At 44.4% G+C, this 18,697-nt stretch overlaps 3 protein-coding genes across 8 annotated transcripts in view; all 3 read right to left on the reverse strand.

Annotated features, from left to right (window-relative positions):
- Window positions 1-1,121: 1,121 nt before the first annotated feature.
- LOC128757774 (ankyrin repeat and SOCS box protein 4-like) lies at window positions 1,122-5,233 on the reverse strand. Its single transcript, XM_053863296.1, has 6 exons — window positions 4,927-5,233; window positions 3,790-4,089; window positions 1,990-2,232; window positions 1,678-1,925; window positions 1,496-1,609; window positions 1,122-1,425 (listed from the first exon to the last, which is right to left on the reverse strand). The coding sequence occupies exons 1-6, from the start codon at window positions 5,231-5,233 to the stop codon at window positions 1,237-1,239; spliced, it is 1,401 nt and encodes a 466-aa protein (XP_053719271.1). The 3' UTR covers window positions 1,122-1,236.
- Window positions 5,234-5,751: 518 nt separating this feature from the next.
- Window positions 5,752-8,779, reverse strand: LOC128757184 (ankyrin repeat and SOCS box protein 4-like). Its single transcript, XM_053862289.1, has 6 exons — window positions 8,596-8,779; window positions 8,064-8,363; window positions 6,530-6,772; window positions 6,223-6,470; window positions 6,050-6,163; window positions 5,752-5,962 (listed from the first exon to the last, which is right to left on the reverse strand). The coding sequence occupies exons 1-6, from the start codon at window positions 8,777-8,779 to the stop codon at window positions 5,774-5,776; spliced, it is 1,278 nt and encodes a 425-aa protein (XP_053718264.1). The 3' UTR covers window positions 5,752-5,773.
- A 2,331-nt stretch (window positions 8,780-11,110) lies between these two features.
- Window positions 11,111-18,697, reverse strand: part of ppp1r9a (protein phosphatase 1, regulatory subunit 9A) — a 47,345-nt gene continuing 39,758 nt past the window's right edge. For 3 of the 6 annotated variants that reach the window (XM_053863749.1, XM_053863750.1, XM_053863748.1), the window contains exons 11-21: window positions 18,420-18,552; window positions 17,382-17,461; window positions 16,566-16,728; window positions 16,437-16,497; window positions 16,247-16,306; window positions 16,131-16,179; window positions 15,990-16,034; window positions 15,470-15,598; window positions 14,442-14,465; window positions 14,126-14,302; window positions 11,111-14,061 (exon numbers count right to left, since the gene is read on the reverse strand). In XM_053863749.1, coding sequence (XP_053719724.1) covers window positions 13,915-14,061; window positions 14,126-14,302; window positions 14,442-14,465; window positions 15,470-15,598; window positions 15,990-16,034; window positions 16,131-16,179; window positions 16,247-16,306; window positions 16,437-16,497; window positions 16,566-16,728; window positions 17,382-17,461; window positions 18,420-18,552 — 1,068 coding nt within the window. In that variant the 3' untranslated portion in view covers window positions 11,111-13,914. The remainder of the gene's footprint in view (window positions 14,062-14,125; window positions 14,303-14,441; window positions 14,466-15,469; window positions 15,599-15,989; window positions 16,035-16,130; window positions 16,180-16,246; window positions 16,307-16,436; window positions 16,498-16,565; window positions 16,729-17,381; window positions 17,462-18,419; window positions 18,553-18,697) is intronic. The other 3 variants (XM_053863752.1, XM_053863751.1, XM_053863753.1) reach the window with 3 other exon arrangements.

Genomic DNA, 18,697 nt, shown 5'->3' on the forward strand with positions numbered 1-18,697 from the left:
TGAGCTGCACAAAACATTTTATCGGTATATAAAAATGGAAACAGAAAAATAAGATAACAAAATCTTTGATTGTTGGGATAAAATAAAACAAATATGTATGTGTTATTTTTAAATTTGTGTCATAAACATTAGTCATTTAAGTCCAACTGGGCTGCTGTTTTCCTTCACTGTGTTTCTTCTACTGCAAACAACGCCGCAACTCACGCTTGGACTTTGCACTGGCATGAAAGTCCTTGAGAGCTGGACCATTGTGTCACATCAGGATTCTTGACAATTACGATGAATCTACACCACCTGCTGCACCTCCAGCAACGAGTGCGTGAAGCTGATCAAGTTTGCGGATGACACCACCATCATCGGGCTCATCTCAGATGGAGATGAGTCGGCTTACAGGAGGGAGGTGGAGCGGCTGGTGTCCTGGTGCAGCCACAACAACCTGGAGCTCAACGCCCAGAAGACAGTGGAGATGGTTATAGACTTCAGGAGAGTCACAGCTCCTCTGTCCCCTCTCATGTTGGCTGGTTTACCCATTCCTATTGTAGACTCCTTCTGCTTCCTAGGAACCACCATCACTGAGGACCTCAAATGAGAGCCAACCATCAGGTCCCTCATCAGGAAGGCCCAGCAAAGAATGTTCTTCCTGAGGCAGCTACGAAAACTACGACTGCAGACGAAGTTGCTGGTGGAGTTCTACAGGCCATCATCCAGTCCATCCTCACCTCCTCTATCACCGTCTGGTACAACAGCGCCACCTCCAGGGATGCAGCGCATCGTACGTTCTGCTGAGAAGGTGATCGGTTGCAGCCTGCCACCTCTTCAGGACCTGTATGTCTCCAGGACCCAGAGACGTGCAGGTCAGATCAGAGCCGACCCCTCTCACCCTGGTCATGGACTGTTTGTTCCTCTTCCCTCTGGCAGGAGGCTACGGTCCATCCAGACCAGAACCTCCCGTCACAGGAACAGCTTCTTCCCCTCGGCCCTCAGACTGTTGAATTTGTGATCAGTCCTTGTTTTATTTTATTTTATTTTATTTTATTTAACAGCGGTGGTGGAACCCTCACTGTCCATGGCTATTCTACATACATGGCATACTATGTTGTGTTATATGCAAAATAAAGTGACATAAGTTTCCAGTTTAAAACAGCAAGATGAGTGTTTCTTTTCACACATTCTTATCAAAGCTTTTATTTGAGCTCTTTTTATGTTTAAAAATCTGCTAAAAAAATTAAATAGCGATCAGCACAGAATACCTTCAGGATAGAGCAACACATATCTCTTCATGGCGGACGGCAGAGGAAGCTGCGGGACGCTATTTTGGCAGAAGCCTCCTAAGCTGGCTCTGATGGCACATCTGGCCAGGTGCTGCAAGCTGCGAGGCCTTTTCGAGCAGACAGCAAACATGGAGTCATAGAACGCTCTGTGTCGCTGAAAAGGAAAAACAGTTTCAGATGAACATTCTGCTACCAGAGCAACAACAGCACCACTTTATATCGACCTGGTAGCTGTCGTCAGGAACTGCAGGTCTCCAGCGCTTCGTGGGCAGCAGAAGCGGATAGGAGTTCACCAGGGTTTCTATCACTTTGGGGAATCTATGGCAGTGATACAAGACCTGGACAGGAGGAGACACTGTCACCTGACCTCCCAGGATTCATGTGTATCAGTGTCTGGTGGAAGCACCATGTGAAACTGCGGCGGGTAGATCCTCGCTGCGTTGTAGTTGAGCAGAAGCATGAAGCAGAGCTCCGGTTCAGGCACTAGTTCCCTGTCGGTGACTTTGAGAAGGTACTGCAGAGGAGCGCAGGCGTCGGCGTCCATGGCTCGAGTGTCTGATCCGGCTTCCAGCAGCATTTGCATCACCACCTGGTCCAAGTTCCAGGCGGCTCTGTGTAGGGCCGTTTTATGAGTTTCATCCTGGACGTTTGGGTCTGCAGGCCAAAACAGGAAATCTTTCAGATAGAAAACAAGCAGTGACTACCACGAGCGCCTCACCTGCTCCCCAGTCCAGCAGAATTCTGCAGACCAGCTGGTGCTCTGGACTGTAGACCTGAGCTTTAGCGTCCAAAGATGAGAAAGCTGCTTTCATCAGTGGCGTCTCCTGGGCTGAGTTGAGGGCATCAACTGAAGCTCCGTGTTGCAGATACAGAGTCACCAGCTGAGGCAGTCCACACTGAGCCGCCCGGTGCAGTGGTGTGTTCTGGTCACTAGTGTTGTCAGCTTTATTGACATCAGCACCTCCACACAGAAAACCCCAGTTATGGTTTCCATTCCTGTGGTTGATACATCTACAGCCGACATCCTCTTCACCTCTCTGTCAGAACATCAGGGCTGTGTCCCATTTCTCACCCTAACACTAGCACTTGGTTCTGAGCGCCCTCCACTATGAAGTGCCCTCCAAAGATAAAGAGAAGTGTCTGACGTCCCTAAGAATTAGGACAACATCTCATGACGTCACACGTCAAGACAACATGTCATTGGCTGCCGTGCTGTGTATTGTTTCCTGCATATGGAGTGTTGGAGATGTTTGCCAGCTCCAACGTTTTTGCAACCTCTTGGTGGTTTGGTGAACCAACAAAGAAGAGGTGGGCGGAGCCAAAGCCGGCTTCGCTTGGGTTGCCGAGTGAGTGACGTCTCTCCAGAAGTGAAGAGGTGCCCGGTGCGTGTCCAGCTCTGAATGTGCGCTTCTGGCTGTGACAAAGTCATAAACCAAGTAACGCTCTGTCCCAGACTCGCCTCATCCCTGTCTGAGCTCCAGCCCACAACAGGACATCAAACCCTGGAGTGAGCGCTCCAGCACCTCCCCTGTGACACTCTACCACGGTCCAGTGTGGAGACTGGAAAGGTTTTACACCTCAATATGAAGAAAAAACAGTCAGTAAATGTAGCTAACGGGACACGTCTGCATACAGAGGCTGCGTTATACACAATAACAAAACACGTCGTGGGTCAGCTGATCGGTCCACGCACGTTATGTTTTTTCCGTCTTTTTTCGCGGCATTCGAGTTCTGGATTTTCGTTCGAAATCTGAAGCGAAAAAATCTCCAAATTTTTGTTTGAACTCCGATTTGTGCGGGACGTTCGAAAACCGAGGTACCACTGTACTTTGGTATCCTGGAAATCTATCCACACTTCATATTCCCACTTGGTTTCAAGTCAGCTCGGGAGCTCCCTGGGTTTGAAGGGATCATTTCAAGCGGTGAACGACTGCCCTCGTCTGAGGAGTATCGGTACACACTACACTTACACATGAAAACCGTGAAAACCGAGTTTTGGGGTGAGAAATGGGACGCAGCCTAGAAGTAAATCGGCTGGTAATTCAGAGATAAAAAGTTGCTAATGTGCTTAATACGCCATCTGTTCACCCTCAGCTCTACACAATAATAAAACCACAGCTCATTGAAGTACTCCTGTATGTTCACTCTGATCATCTTCTTGACAGAGCATGTGAGTTTCCTTCACCGTATCTCCTGCATCCTCAAGTCACTCCTCCCCTCTTCACGTCTTCTCTGCTGACAGTACACCTACCTGTACTGACTATTTTACCCATAAAGATTTACTTACAATAAAGTGGTGTGTGACAGCAGTCGGCGTCTTATATTTGTGAAGTGACGGGACAATAATTTCAGGGTATATTTATACTGCGACAGCCATGGTAGGTGGATCCCCTCCACCACCCTGTGACCACACTCCTTCTTCCAGTCATAATAACAAAAGTGTGAGATTTTTTCAGTCCATCTAAATGTCTTGTTTTTTTTGGAAACCGATTAAAGCAGCCATTTATTTCCGGCTCACCTTTGCATAGGAGCAGTCGGGCGCAGTCTATTGACTCTTTGGTGGCGCAGTGGTGCAGAGGTGTGTGTCCACTCAACGATAGGATGTTTATTTTTGACCAGGAGGCCAGAAGCAGGGTCACAAAGTCGCTGTTGGCAGTTTGACAGGCGACGTGCAGCGGGGTTTTCCCGTTTGGCATTTTGTTGGTGGCCGCTCCGTTCTCCAGGAGCACCATCGCCGCGTCCAGAGCGTTGTACACCACGCACAGATGGAGCCCCATGGCCCAGGACTTCTCCAGTTTGTAGTCCGGCAACCAATATCCTGTCAATGCAAAACATATAGACGAACAACGGTGAAAAGGTGCTTGATTCTCACGGTTCTTTATCGCGATGATATTATAGCTTTGGGATTAGCTTTAGCCCCATTTACAGTTGCTGTCGATACAAAAATATCTGCAGTGGAAGTGACTCTAGATAAGCAAGTGAACGTGTGTTTGAAACAAGGGATCTCACCGCCAAATATGTTTGGTTGTTGTTGTACCCATGGATTGACGTTCTACTGAATCCTCGATGATATTCTCTGACCTCTCACTGGTGTTCTATGAATCTGGGATCCCTTTTCTCAGCAGTCAGAGTGAGTTTTTGCAGGGGAAATGTGTGATCTTCAGTTGGTAGCCCTGACAAACAAATGCTCCCCGCCATTGTTTCGTATTTAAAAAGTGCACTCGCCCATTCAGATGCTACCACAGTGTACCAGTACACAGTAGTGCAAAGCCTGGGCCTTGTATGCTTACAAGGTGCTTTGATAACTGGTCAACAGTTTAGACTTTAGAAATCCACCTTATGGTTGTGTCAACCTTCGATTGAGTTCTGGTTAAAACACTGCCTTGTTGCACACTTCAAAAAAAGGTAGAGAAATCACTATGGTGTACACTTTTTAAAAGGCAGGAAGGCTTCATGTCTGTCCTTTGATCTTTCTCTGCTGTTACAAATAGACCTGTGAGACAGACTTTATGGCTCAGCCAATAGTAGTAGAGGCATTTCCCCTCCATGTTTCCCTTTCAGACAGTATATCGAATCAAACCTCGTGCAAGAAAGAGTGTGCGGAAAGGCTCAAGGGCCTAGACAAGAGAGAGAGAGGAGTACTAGTGAAGCTCACCTTGTTTGTATGAGGCCAGGACCATACCAGGGTCCTCCACCTCAAGTACTGTATCAACATCTAGTCTGCCGGTGCGAAGAATCCGGTGAACCTCTGGGGCGTCGTTGGCCTGTATAGCCTCCAGGTACTTCTGTTTCCACTGCTCTAGATCGGCTTTGCGGACATGAACCTCCTCCATGCCGAAAGAGCCGCCTTCACCACGAAAAGGTTTGGCTACATCAGCCGACTGGGGCCGTGAAGTCATCCATGCAGCACAAAGCAAAGTTGCGAGTACAGCGCAAATGAAGCTGAGACACAGGTCGACCATACCGTCATGGTGTTGCCTCCATAGTCCCAGTGTAAAGTTTGGGGTGGAAGATAAGGGAATTAAAAGAGGAAGAAGGCGAGCAAGGCAGCCCTGGGTGACCTAAATAGCAGGGGCATGGACACGTTATAAATAGAAAAGTGTGGCGAGCGGAGCTGCTGCTCGGTCTAGCCGAGTCTAGGTCAGAGAGTCTACTGGCTGGGCCACACCACTCCACACAGGATCGCAGGGTATGAATGAAAGTCCCACCAGGGCCTTGCAAATACACTTGGGCTCAGTTTCTACGGTGGTGGTCCAGTGGTTTTCAAGGAAGAAAGAAAAATGGAAGGAGGTTTTAAGATATTGAAGTTGTTAAGTTGTTAAAGGGAGTGTTGTTCTATTTTATAAAATCTTTTAAGTAATATGATGCTTGTGTCGACCAAACATATTCTAGTGTATAGGTTTCTCTGCCATTCTTATTTTGTCCTTTCATCATGATGATTCATTTTACTTTTTTTTCCATTCCTCTTCTTTTCATTTTAATTTACTACTGAACCCAGTCTGTTAGTAGAGAATACCTTCAGGATAGAGCAATACATATCTCTTAATGGCGGACGGCAGAGGAAGCTGCGGGACGCTATTTTGGCAGAAGCCTCCTAAACTGGCTCTGATGGCACATCTGGCCAGGTGCTGCAAGCTGCGAGGCCTGTTCGAGCAGACAGCAAACATGGAGTCATAGAACGCTCTGTGTCGCTGCAAAGGAAAAACAACATATAAATATATACGATAAAGGAGTGATCTGTGCAGCGGACATGCGCTCCGCTTTAAAGTGATAGCTACCGTGTAGCAGTCGTCAGGAATAGCAGGTCTCCATCGGCTCGTGCGCATCAGGTGAGGATAGCAGTTCACCAAGATTTCAACCACTTTGGGGAAGTAGTGGCAGTACTGCAGGACCTGCACGGAGCCACGAACCGTCAGCTGACATCACACGGTGCTCTCCTGGTGTCAAGTACCATGTGAAACTGCGGCGGGTAGATTCTGGCGGCGTTGTAGTTGAGCAGCAGCAGATAGCAGACTTCCGGATCCACCGTCAGTCTCCTGTCCGTCATCCTGAGAAGGTACTGAAGGGGCACGCAGGCGTTGATGTCCATGGCTCGAGTGTCTGATCCGGCCTCCAGCAGCATCTGCATCACCACCTGGTCGAAGTTCCAGGCGGCTCTGTGTAGGGCCGTTTTATGGTCTATGTCTCGGAGGAGTGGGTCTGCACACCAGGACAAGGAATTATCCGGAGAAGTGCTTCAAGTGTGGCCAACATCTCACCTGCTCCATGGTCCAACAGGATACGACAGACTAGTCGATGGTCCTCGCTGTAGACCTGATCTTTTTGGTCGAAAGCCCAAAAAGCTGCCGTCATTAGCGGCGTCTTCAGCGTGGAGTTGACAGCGTTTACTGAAGCTCCGTGTTCCAGGTAGAGAGAAACCAGTTCAGGAAGGCCAAATCTTGCTACTCTGTGAAGAGGCGTCTCTTTATCATCTGTATCAGCTGCTTTGTTGACTCTTGCACCTTGAAGAGGAAATGGATCGTCGGACACTCTGCTGATTCTAGGGCTTCAAGTGTGGTCTGCTTCCTGTCACACTACTGTAAACCTTCATCTAAGACACTTTCTGGTAGGATAAAATCCAGACACATAAATCACAGTCCATAATATACGGGCTAAACTTTATATAAATACAACCATGCCACCTAAAATAGTCTTTGCAACCCAGGTCAGGTCAAGAGGTCAATTCACAGAGCCACAAAACAGGCTTTGGAAATCTCTAAAAACCACCTTCAATGCAGCTCAGAAATGCTATTTTCTTCCTCAAACTAGACAAAATAAAACCTGGGAGGATCAACACTTCAGTTCACCAAATATGGGGAACCCTCTCTATTACTCTTGTTTTCTTTGCATAACTTTGATAGACAAGTTTTATTGAGGCCAGGTCGGGTGGGAGTTGTTTTTTTTTGTTCTTTTTTTAAATATAGTAAACAAAAAAAAGACAATATGTTGCATATTATAATGTCATGTGTAATACTCAAATCGGTGGTGACTTAATGTGTGTAAGTACCATGTGGTACATGAAGCCGTTTGGCTGTGCTAAAGCATTGCCGCTATATTTAGCATCACTAGCATGGGTCATAAATAAATTGATAAATAATAATAACAAAAAATTAAGGGTGGGATTCGATGAAACAAAATCTAGTTAATTAGAGAATTTGTGATGAATTAATCTCAATTGAGCGCAGTTTAATGGTATAAGAATATTTGCCTCAAGAAGCCACATTTTTCAATTTGAATGAATTTGGTATGTTACTGAATCAAATGATGGACCCAAACATACATTTAAACAACAAAATATTGTTTATTTTGCATCAGTTTGACAATAGCACAATAAGTCACAATGGTGGCTATATTCAAGTTTTTATATCTCCTTATTTACACTAAAGCTCTTTTCATGTCTTGAAAATATTTGTATATGAATTTCAGTTTTATAGGAATTTCAAGTCCATTCAGAGTAGTGGAAACCCTGGTCATTGTGTATTGTGTTTGTTTGCTTTTGTTCAGGGATTCCTCCATGTTTGTTGTTGTTGTTCTCATCCTAGCTGCCACGTGTCTTGTGCATCAGTAGGATCAGTGGACCAGGAACTGCTGCACTGACAAAGGTTCCCTGTTGTCTGGAGAGCAAACTCTTAAATAATTTTTTTTTTTCTTTTGTTGTTAATCATAATAATGTTGTAATTAATTAATCGCAATGAACTCATTAAAGCCCCACCACTACTAAAACTAAATAAAAGAGTGGATTACTTCCCTCACCTTTAAGAAGGAGCAGCTTGGCGCACTCCACCGACTCTTTGGTGACGCAGCGATGAAGAGGTGTGTGGCCACTCACGGACAGGATGTTGACCCTGGCCCCGTAAGCCAGCAGCAGGGCCACAAAGTCACTGTTGGAAGTGTCACATGCTACGTGCAGGGCCGTCTTCCCATCGGGCATCGCGTTTATGGCGGTGCCGTGTTCCAGCAGGACCATGGCTGCATCCAGAGCATTATACAGCACACACAGGTGGATCCCCATGGCCCAGGACTTCTCCAGCTTATAGTCCGGCAACCAGTGTCCTGATGGCAAGTACAAGCCGGACGTCATTCCAGTGGTTTGTCACATCCAAACATGTCCCGAGTAGAGGTTGCACTCAGTGATGGACAGCAGTTCTGAACCCTCTCTGGTGTCTTCTGTCTCTAAAAGCGTCTGTACTCACAGGTTGGACATGGTCAAGGCACCAAAACAGTCCTGAGCCGTGAGCATTACCGGAGACTCACAAGCGTCAAAGACAAGCCCTCAACAGCTCACCTTGCTTGTATGAGGCCAGCACCATCCCGGGGTCGTCCACCTCCAGCACATTGTCGATGTGAAGCCCGCTGGTTTGGAGAATCCACAGAACCTCCTGGGCGTCATTGGCCTGAATAGCTTTCAGGTACTTTTGTTTCCACTGCTTCACGTCTAGATTGGTGGGAGTCTTCTCCTCCAGGTCCATCTCATGCTCCCTCACTGTCTGGCCTGCATCATACCGCAGTGCAGTTGGGCCAAAACACAGGTTGGATTTAAATCAGCGCTGCAATAAGCATATGGCCTAGATAGCTGCGGCGTCACTATATTAAAAATAGAGAGGGGCGATCTGGGCACTGCTGGGTTACAACGGTGTGACCAGGGGGCTTCCAATGCATGACGTGTTCACTGAGGAGCAAAGTGAAGGTGGAGTTATTTCGTCTTTAGAGTCAAGGTTTGATGAAATGAATGTGACTCAGATCATTTATAAGTGTAGGGTATGTCATGGCTCCCCCACACGGGGCAGCGTTTGATCGTGTTGGGGTGGATAAACACGCCAGTTGTGTTCTGTATGTTGTTCAGGTAAGATGCCTGAATGTTCACTGCGTAATAGTGGTGTCCAGTAGGTCTTGTCTAGTTCGTCTGTGGTGTAATATGTGTCACATTATGATCTGTTGTCAATTGTTTCCTTCTTTGGCAGCATGAAAACATGTTGTCCACGTGTTTGAGCTTGTAAGTTGGTTTTGTTGTCATGGTGGCATACGAGTCGTGTTTAGAATGTTGTTCAGAGTAACGGTCCATCCACAACTGAGGAACCGCAGCCACTCGTCCCCTTGTCTCTCCATCCAGCACATCAGACCAACTATCAGTACCGGTGGGTGAAGAGTCATGGGTGCGGCAGTAGAAGATCGGGCTACACATATGCAAAATAACAAAAACATTTTTAAAAAGTTATGAATTTCTAGATGGGAAAACTGGTTCTGATCTGGCCCACTACACTTCATCGGTCACATCGTTGTTGCATACAGGTTGCAAAAGTATTCACATGCTTGAACAAAACACAATTTCTCAGGACAAATCTTAAGCAAGTTCCACTCGTTTACATGACCGGAAATGGAACAAACATCAACAATCCAACACTGTTGCTGGTCCTCACTCTTTACTATGAATAGACTGCACAAGTCTGTATTTCACTGTCGCAAACATATTCACAGTCTTGCACTGAAGATGTTATTTTGAGGCGAAAATGATGCAGCTCTGCAGCACAGTCTCACAGGACAGAACAAATCGTAGCCAACATTCACCAGTCCACAGTCATCTGGCACTAGTCAGCAGACGGAAGGCATGAAGTCTGAGGAGCTGTCAGATGACCTCAGAAAGAGATGGGCAAAGCTGTGTTAACCATCAATCTGGTACAGAAGGGAAAGGTCATGGTGGAGAACCTGTGAAGAGCAGGGCGTCCCTCCGAGACCACGGCAAAGGACAAGATGAAACTGCTGAGCAAAGCCAGAGCAAACTGTTGAGGACCTAAAAAAGTCTCTCAGTGACGTACAAGTCACAAGCGACAGGCTACTGTCCTGAGACGCTGTGATGCAGTAGTTCATAGTGTGCGACCATAGACTCAAAACAAAATCTTCAGTGCGAGGTTTGGACTGTTGCGTTTGTGCTATTCCCTTCCAAATAAACTCACTTTTGCTTTGTTATGTTCTGAGAACTTGTGTTTGGGTCATGGGTGCGAATACTTACCACTGTAAGTATACTGTAAGAACACCCACTGTACCGATGTCTTCGATGTAATCGCCATCTACTGTACGTCCCCTGAACATCAAACGTTACACGCTCAATTGTGGGGTGAAAACAAATCCTCCTTTTCCGTCCTCCTTTTCAGAAGATTGGTGCGACTACCACTTCGTGTGTGATGCACCAGCTACAGCATCTGCTGCATCACTGGGCTCATTGCCACCAATGACATTTTAAGTGCCCAAAAAAGGTATCTACTTATTTAGCTCAAATCAATGCGATAAAATATAAAATATATAAAAAAATCAAATACTTCAAATACTTGTTTGAATTATGTATTTCACTGGTGAGTTTGCATATCAAGGGTTTGTAAAACAGCGACTGAACTTTTGTGGAAGGGCAGGAGGTTTGAGCTTGGTGGGACTTTGAGGAGTTCATTATGATCAATTAATTACAACATTATTACGATTGATTCATTACAACAAAAAAATAATTTAGTTGAATTGAATTGAATTGAACAGTTTGCTCTCCAGAGAACAGGGAACCTTTGTAAGTGCAGGAGTTCCTGGTCCACTGATGCACAAGACACGTGGCAGCGAGGATGATGACAACAACAACAAACATGGAGGAATCCCTGAACAAAAGCAAACAAAAGCATCTGCATGTTTTTTGCTACACAATGTCCGGAGTTTCCACTACTCTGAATGGACTTGAAATTTTTATAAAACTGAAATTCTTATCCAAATATTTTCAAGACAGTGAAAGAGCTTTAGTTTAAACAAGGTGATATAAAAACTTGAATATAGTCACCATTGTGATTTATTGTGCTATTGTCAAACTGATGCAAAACAAACAATGTTTTGTTGTTTACATGTATGTATGGGTCCATCATTTGATTCAGTGATATACCACATTCATTCAAATTGAAAAATGTGGCTTCTTGTGGCAAATATTCTTATACCATTAAAGAGCGATTAATTGAGATTAATTCATCACAAATTCTTTATCGAATCCCACCCCTCCTATGCTAAATGTAAGGAAGTATAAGAACAAGGGGAACCCAATGAAAAGTAAAGAAGAACGGTCCCTACAGCATAACAACCCAGAGTGAGGCTGGCGAGGAAACTGCTGAGCTGCATGAAGAAAGGGCCACCACCAAACACTGCATGGACTGCAACAGCACATTTTATTCATTGCGACAGGTAGCTAACAGTTCCGACTGTCGAGAAAGAAACTAAAAAGGAGACGCTAAAACAGCAGGGTGAAATCAAAAGAAAGCTCCTGCGTCATGGTGATTATCCTAGCTTTCTTTGTACATCAATAACAAAGGTGGAAAAAAGCCCTTCCAGACTGAAACAGCTGTGTTCGAGCCTGCTGAGGAGCACCACGGGCTCAGAAGTCATCGTGCCGCCATCGGATTTCAATCCCCGAGCAACTTCCGAAATCAGGGTCGGGCGCGGGCGTCGGGCTCCAGCTGTGAACAAACACACTGACACGATAGAAAACAAGGCGCCGTCTCCATGTTCGCAGTGCTGGTACATAAAAAAGAGAGCAGCCTGCTGAGGGGCGGGGCGGGGGGGGGCTACTGTATATACACCAGTGATAAAAATATTCCGTAAGAATACAGCAAGACAGTGCGGGAGCAGCTGGTGGAGTCCGGGAAGCTAACACACCATGGAGAACCCGGTTTTAAAGCAACACAGTGGTGACCAACAGATACTGTGATGTATCGCAGATTCATGATTTCCAAAATACAATCTGTCACTGTTCAACTACTTGAGATGTCTGAACAATGTTGTGGCGTATTGCTTAATGTCGACGACTATTTATGTGTTCAGCCAGCTATGTATCGATACCACATGTTTGAAGAACAATTGTCAGGGGATTGAGGTACAAAACATCCGTGTTTATTTTTAGCTTCATTGTCCAGGAAATAACTAGCCGACTCACTTCCTCCTGACTTGACGTGTCAATGTGTAAATAGTCAAATACTATCAAAATGGTCAGTGCGTATTTAAAGTGGATCATTTGACACGTCTTTATCCATCTATATTTGTAGAGTTTGGGAAGAGGTTAGCCTGCAGCTGCGCTAGCCTGCGTCAATGCAGCTGCTAAATTTGACTCACCTTGGTTTGTTAGCATTTTTAGCATTCGTTTTTTCCCGCCAAAATCATTCCAACTAACACTGAAGTCGATTTCATACGCTAAGCCTGACCGTGGAAGATAAACTGCTAAGCTACATTGGCTAGCTAGAGACAGCTAGATGAATTGTGTTGCTCCTATTGGTCTGTTAGCGTTTTCTCTTCACTAACCAGATTGCTAGCATGCTGTCAGCTAGCATGATATTTTGACCGTCAATATGGAATGCTAACTGATCAAACGCTTCCAACACTAGCTAGTCGTGAATACGTTCATATGGGATTAAAAAAATACATGAAAACAACAAAAGGGAAAAGAAAAATCCTTCACAGTTCATCAGAGCACATTTTTAAAATCAACATTTTCATAATGTTTTGGCAAAAATAATCCAGGATAATCATTATTAGGTGTTATTACTGTACCTACTCTGTGCACATGATCATAAACAACGGATAGATTCTTTGTTAAATACATATATAAATAAATATAAACATGAATAAATCACTGTTACCTGCAGTACACGACGGTTGAATCGACCCCAGTTTCGTCGGTGAGATCGGAACTCAAGCTGCCTTAACTCCTATCACGGTGTCGACAGTCTATAACGTACGATTATACAGTGCAACAGAAGCTAAACCGTCACTTTATAATGCAAATGTATCTCATCGTAACTAAAGTACAAACAATTCTCTTGTAAGGAAATGTGAATTGCATCTTCCAGTGTCACACACCCATCGACAACAAGGACCGTCATTATGGCGTCTGTATTCCTAAAATGTTCAGTATTGCAAAGATGGACAGGAGGGGAGGAAGAGAAAGCTCACTCACTGCGTCGGCGACGACAACTTTGGAAAAAACAAACACTACTGGTCTCTAAAGGCAACGGCTGGGTCGTACTTTCTTTGAGAGAGAATATAAAAAAAAGCAGGTTACAAGCATGTACGCATACAGGTTCATTAGTGGTGATGGTTGAGGGTTATTTTAAATGAAAAACATTGTACCTGAAGTCTGGATCACACCCATTCCAGTGTTTTTACATGTCATTACTTACAGCAGTGTAGAGTTTGCGTATTAAATAATGGTGGTTTCTGAGGTCTGACTTCACTTCTGCAGCCAGTTCCAGCAGCATGACGACTCCAGTTATAAATATATATATATATATCCGTGTTGGAGGATCCGCGTCTCTCGCCGGCTGTGAGAGCGGAGAGGGATGAGGTGAAGAGCTCACAGCCCAAATAAATAAACCTGATTTACTGAATTCATATGAAAATAAAAGGTGATGGATTCCAGTGTGTAAACTGAGGCCAAAGGAAGGGAAGCACCCAAGTAGCCAAACTTGATGTTTTGGTTGTCTGAAGTTTGGAAGGAGAACCTCAGCTGGATCGCCGGGAGGTGGTCGCGCAGCGTCCGTTTGGATGCAGCCGGTGCTACTGGCTGAAGTTCGCAGACTGAAACGGGAAGCTCTCACTGCTCCAGCTCTCTCTTTCGTAGTTTCTCGCGCTGCTTCTCAAACTTCTCCTGGTTCTTCTTGGCCTTTTCCAGTAGAACCTTCAGCTCCTTGATCTTCTTCTTCATCAGGGCACGATCCTGAGCGGACGACACGCCGAGGGACTGGAACACAGAAATTGGTTTGAGCAGCTCATCTCCGCGGGCGGCCTCATGACAGAGCGCTAACCTTGAGCTCCTCGCTTTCCAACTGCAGCAGCTTCTGGCCATCGACGTCCTTGGCAGTGAATTCTGGGATATGGTGATCTAAATTCAGCCCCGTGAGCCAGCGCGCCACCTGCTGAGGAGTCCAGTCGGTGATGCCGCTGCTCTGCCACTGTTTCGAGAGCGGACCCTCGTCGAAGATCTGAGGGCGACAGAGACACGTGATGGAAACTGTCGCCACCTCTTCAATAGACGTGTCGGGAACAGGTGCGACAGTTGAGCAAGCGTCACCATCAGAAGAGTGGATGAAGCACGACAGGAAGTTAGGAGATTGATCTCACCTCATCATCCACCATATCCAGACTCTGAGGGCAGCAGCATGAGGAAGACAGTGGGAGACTCAGCGGTTAGAAACCAACAGACCAAACAATCTTACACCCAAAAATGAGGAAACACTTTGACATGATTCTTTGAATCACACACTGCAAAGGAGTGGTTAGTGAATTTTCAACTAAATTAATATATATGTCAAACAATGCAAAGACTTTTAATTCAAAATATTATGGGAATTAATTTTAGATTTCTAAAACAAAGAAGGCAAATACATAATTAACATATATAAATATGTCTAAGCATGGAAAAGATCCGTCTGTCAGTGTTCTCCAAAACTACATTCCACCATGTCTGGGGTTCTTTCATTTCATTCTTTCAGTCTTTGACATCCACTTTGAATATTTCATGACTTTTTTTTGGTTTGCACTTTTTCTTCTTTGGTTTTACTGGGTTTAATTTTTTACATTTGACTTGATAACATCTACAAGAGCTCCATATTGTGGTGTGCATAGTTTTAAGGCGGCTGGCGTGGAAAGGGGTGGGTCATGGGTTGGTTTGTTTATTTCATTGATTTATTTTGGGGGGGATTCTATTATTTTTTTATTTTTAGTTTATTATTATTACAATTACCTCAACTTGTACACTCAATATTGCTTTTTGTAACCTTTTGTATGAGAAAATCAATAAAAACATTTTGATTAAAAAAATATTAAAAAAATAAAAAAAATAAATAAATAAATAAAGTACATTATTTGTAAAAATGAATGTTTGTAATACCATTTTGATTTTCTTTATTTTACGAATAGCTAACAAAGAAAAACAAAACTATATAAGAAAAAAAAGATTGATAACAATAAAAAGGTAAATATATGAAAAGTTATACTAATATGAATTGATAACAGACAATAATAAATAATGGTTTTATAAAGGGATATGCGAGCGGCGAGGTTACAAAAAGTGCATGATAAAAACCAATAATAACACAGGAAAGACGTAGCCACTTATTTCACATTGGTTGGTCTCGTGCTGAACACACCTCATCTGAAGACAGCAGCAGGTTGTGAGAACGTCCCATGATCTTTGCCTCACCCAGCTGACCACTGAGCTCCACCGAGCTGCTGCTGCTGCTGCCGCTGCCGCTCGCGTCCTCCGTCACAGGCGGTCCCTGAAAATCATCATGACATGAGTCCATGCCTCGACGGGAGATCTGGGCTTTTGATGGAGGATGAGTCAGCAAATCACTTATGATAAGAAGCATGAATCAAAAACCTTTGCTTTTCAAATCACACAAAAAGTTTAATGAATTCATTGATTTTGTGCAGAAATCTGGGACGCCATCTTTCATAATGTGCTATAAAAAATAAAAAATAATTTAAAAAATGCCACTCTCCCAAAACACATCGTCAAAAACAAAGATCTTCACTGCACCTATAATTCTAAAATCATGGATTCAAATGACAAACTACGACCATTGATTCTGCCAGCAGATTCCCTCCCAGTCACTCTCACATCTCCATGGCAACGGAGCACCACACCAGATACACAAAATACTATACCAAATAATAGGAATAGGAGAAGAAGTGGGGCCATGTAAGGTCTCTCTGTCCAACACAAGTTAGAAAAGAGTTTACAATGACAACGTCAGCTGGAATGAAGTATAGTAATGTTTGGAAAATCGTGAGAATGTCATCACTTACCTTGAACTTTGTTTTCTCAGGGCTGCCCTCTGCTGACCGCTCTGAGGAACTGACAACGGAGCAGGTCAACTCAGAAGGTTTAGAAGAACCATTGCTTCAACTTCATGCTTATTTACCTGTTAGCAGGTGAAGCTCTATAATCTTTGTCCTTCATGATGCTTTTCCTGAGACATGACCTGATCAGAACAAAAGATCAACATGATCAAACTTCATTTATTATTAAAGCTCATTTGGTTAAGCTTCCTGTTTGTTCTGACCACTGCGGAGGAGCTGCACCTCTGGCTGAGAAAGGGAACTCAAACTCACCCGGACTCCTGGACTCTCTGCTCCTCCAGACTGGGAGAAGGGCTGGACTTGGCAGGGGAACCTGAGAGCAAAGTTCCCGGATGAAAACCAGCCTGCTGAACAGTTCAATCGTTGTTTGCATCCACTGACCGTCTTGGCCGTCTCTTGAAGTGGACCTGGAATACAGCACTCGTCTTGGAGAGCTCTCTGCGCTGCCCGGGGCCCTGAACGCTGCTGCTGCTGCATCGCATGACGTCACGCTGCGAAGGGAACCGCAGCGACGGTGGCTGGGACTGCCGTGACCCTCCAGGACCTGCCGAGCAGACATACAGACAGTCAGCAAACTTCAGATTCCTCCTTAAATTTCTCTTTGCTGCTTCTAAAAATGCTAATAAATAAAGAACTAGCTTTTGCTAGTCTGAATAACTATTAAGATGAATTACACACACCATAAAGATATTAAACTTCTGCTTCGTAGTATATAATGTCTTTCAACTGAGACATTGATAGACAGTATGAATGTTATTGCTGCATTTCAGTCTTAAAAAAAGTGCTCACAACAAGTCAGAAATCATCCGCATATTCTAGGAATCGTCTCTTGTGATTCAGAAAAAAATTTAAAATAAAAAATCCAAGCTATTATTTTGTCTGTGACTGATGTGACCTCAACACTGAAAAAAATATGCACTCCAATTGGAAGATAAATAATGTGTAATCTGGGATCATTGCAGATTCATTTCCTCTAAGAAAGCATTCAAAAAGCAGTTTAATATTAGCAGACATGATTAGGTTTTCTTGATTTCATTTTTGCCACAGACACATCGTGGTTAACATGCCGTCTGATTAAAGGAGTGTTATCTGTGCCGTGAGCAGGGTCTATTTTCGTTGACAGGGAGGAGGCTGCGGGGCATAAATCAAGTGGGAACATTACCCTAAAACAAGGATGTGTGTGTTTTGTGTACAAACCTCTCCCTCTGTGGAGCTGATGCTGTCACGGCTGACGTTTCTGTAGCTCATTGTTTTGCTGGGAGAGTAGCTGGAGCCATCTGACACACACACACACACATGCAGCAGCTTTATAAATTCCATTTCAAACTTTCACATTTTCAAAAACAAGCACCAAATTAAGAAAGGCATTTGTCTAGATAGAGCCCTACATAACTGGAGCTGCCGCTGAGTGGAATACAAATGTTATTACGCAGCCGATTCCCAGACAGGTCGATCTGAGAAACACTATTTACGGCAACTGTGCGTGATGCCGACAACTTTCAGTGATCAGATGTGACATCCTCGTCTCAACGGAGCAATTAAAAAAAAAAGATTTCTATGGTAAACAAAGCATCAACAAGTGCACCGAATAGGACCTTGCACTTGGAGTGGAACTATATGATCAGTCTGTATGGAAAGGTGGAGTTACTAACATCAGTACTACTTTGAAGCTACATGCGGTTCCTCAAAATTCACTATGAATATTATAGAGGTGATGCTGCCGCTGCCGCAGTCCAGTCGCAGCGCTGTCTATTTGAAGAGGAAAGTCTATTCTTCCTATTTTGATAGTTTGAATTCAGCATTTCTGACTTCTGACCTTTCCACCTGGAGAACTACCAGCAGGTTCCATAGAGAAATGAGCGCTGTTATTTAGCTTCAACAGTTCCCTATATTACTGTAACAAAGCCTCGTGCTATTATCGTAGCCGCCCTGGAACGATACCACGCAGAGAATATTTGTAAAATCGGCAGCTGTTCATGTGTGCCTTCATGCACGTCTCATCAAAAACAAACAATAAATGAAAAAGTACAACTATCGCATATCACCTAATAAAAAACAGTTTGATGGACAGCTGCGGTGAACTTCCCCAGGACTCAATTGAAATATATCAGAACACTTCTGGAGCACTTTATGTTTGCTTTAGCACAAACATTGCTAAATTCATCACCACTATATCATTTATATTTTCATTGTATTACACTTATTCAGTGGCTTTACAGATGAAAACAAACGGACCTCGGGTCGGCGCCGCAGCTCTGCTTGGGCTGTGCTGCAAGGAAGCGCCACTGTTGTTGCTGTTGTTGTTGTTGTTGACCTGGATGCCATTCTGCTTCATCAGCTGCATCAGCTCCGACTCCAGTGTTGCAATCTGGAGAGCAGTTTTGGTTAAAGCGGCTCACCAGCAACTGGAAAGCTTTAACACTGACAGTTAACATCGAGATCACGATAACTCTGGCATCATTTGAGCTCTGCATGTCACTGGACTGTGGGAGGAAAGCGGAGCTCCTGATTGA

The sequence above is a fragment of the Synchiropus splendidus genome, chromosome 4 (assembly GCF_027744825.2).
Source record: "Synchiropus splendidus isolate RoL2022-P1 chromosome 4, RoL_Sspl_1.0, whole genome shotgun sequence".
In the NCBI taxonomy this organism is placed as follows: Eukaryota; Metazoa; Chordata; class Actinopteri; order Syngnathiformes; family Callionymidae; genus Synchiropus; species Synchiropus splendidus.

Bases quoted from the DNA above. Each gene is read 5' to 3' on its own strand.
- LOC128757774 (XM_053863296.1), bottom strand. From the start codon at position 5,233: ATGGTCGACCTGTGTCTCAGCTTCATTTGCGCTGTACTCGCAACTTTG. The intron at 4,090-4,926 runs GTGAGCTTCACT...TTGCATTGACAG, and splicing joins CCTGGCCTCATACAAACAAG to GATATTGGTTGCCGGACTAC. The intron at 1,926-1,989 runs GTGAGGCGCTCG...TTTGGCCTGCAG, and splicing joins TCTGCTGGACTGGGGAGCAG to ACCCAAACGTCCAGGATGAA.
- LOC128757184 (XM_053862289.1), bottom strand. From the start codon at position 8,779: ATGGACCTGGAGGAGAAGACTCCCACCAATCTAGACGTGAAGCAGTGG. The intron at 6,164-6,222 runs GTACTTGACACC...GGCTCCGTGCAG, and splicing joins ACCCGCCGCAGTTTCACATG to GTCCTGCAGTACTGCCACTA. The intron at 5,963-6,049 runs GTAGCTATCACT...TTTCCTTTGCAG, and splicing joins TTCCTGACGACTGCTACACG to CGACACAGAGCGTTCTATGA.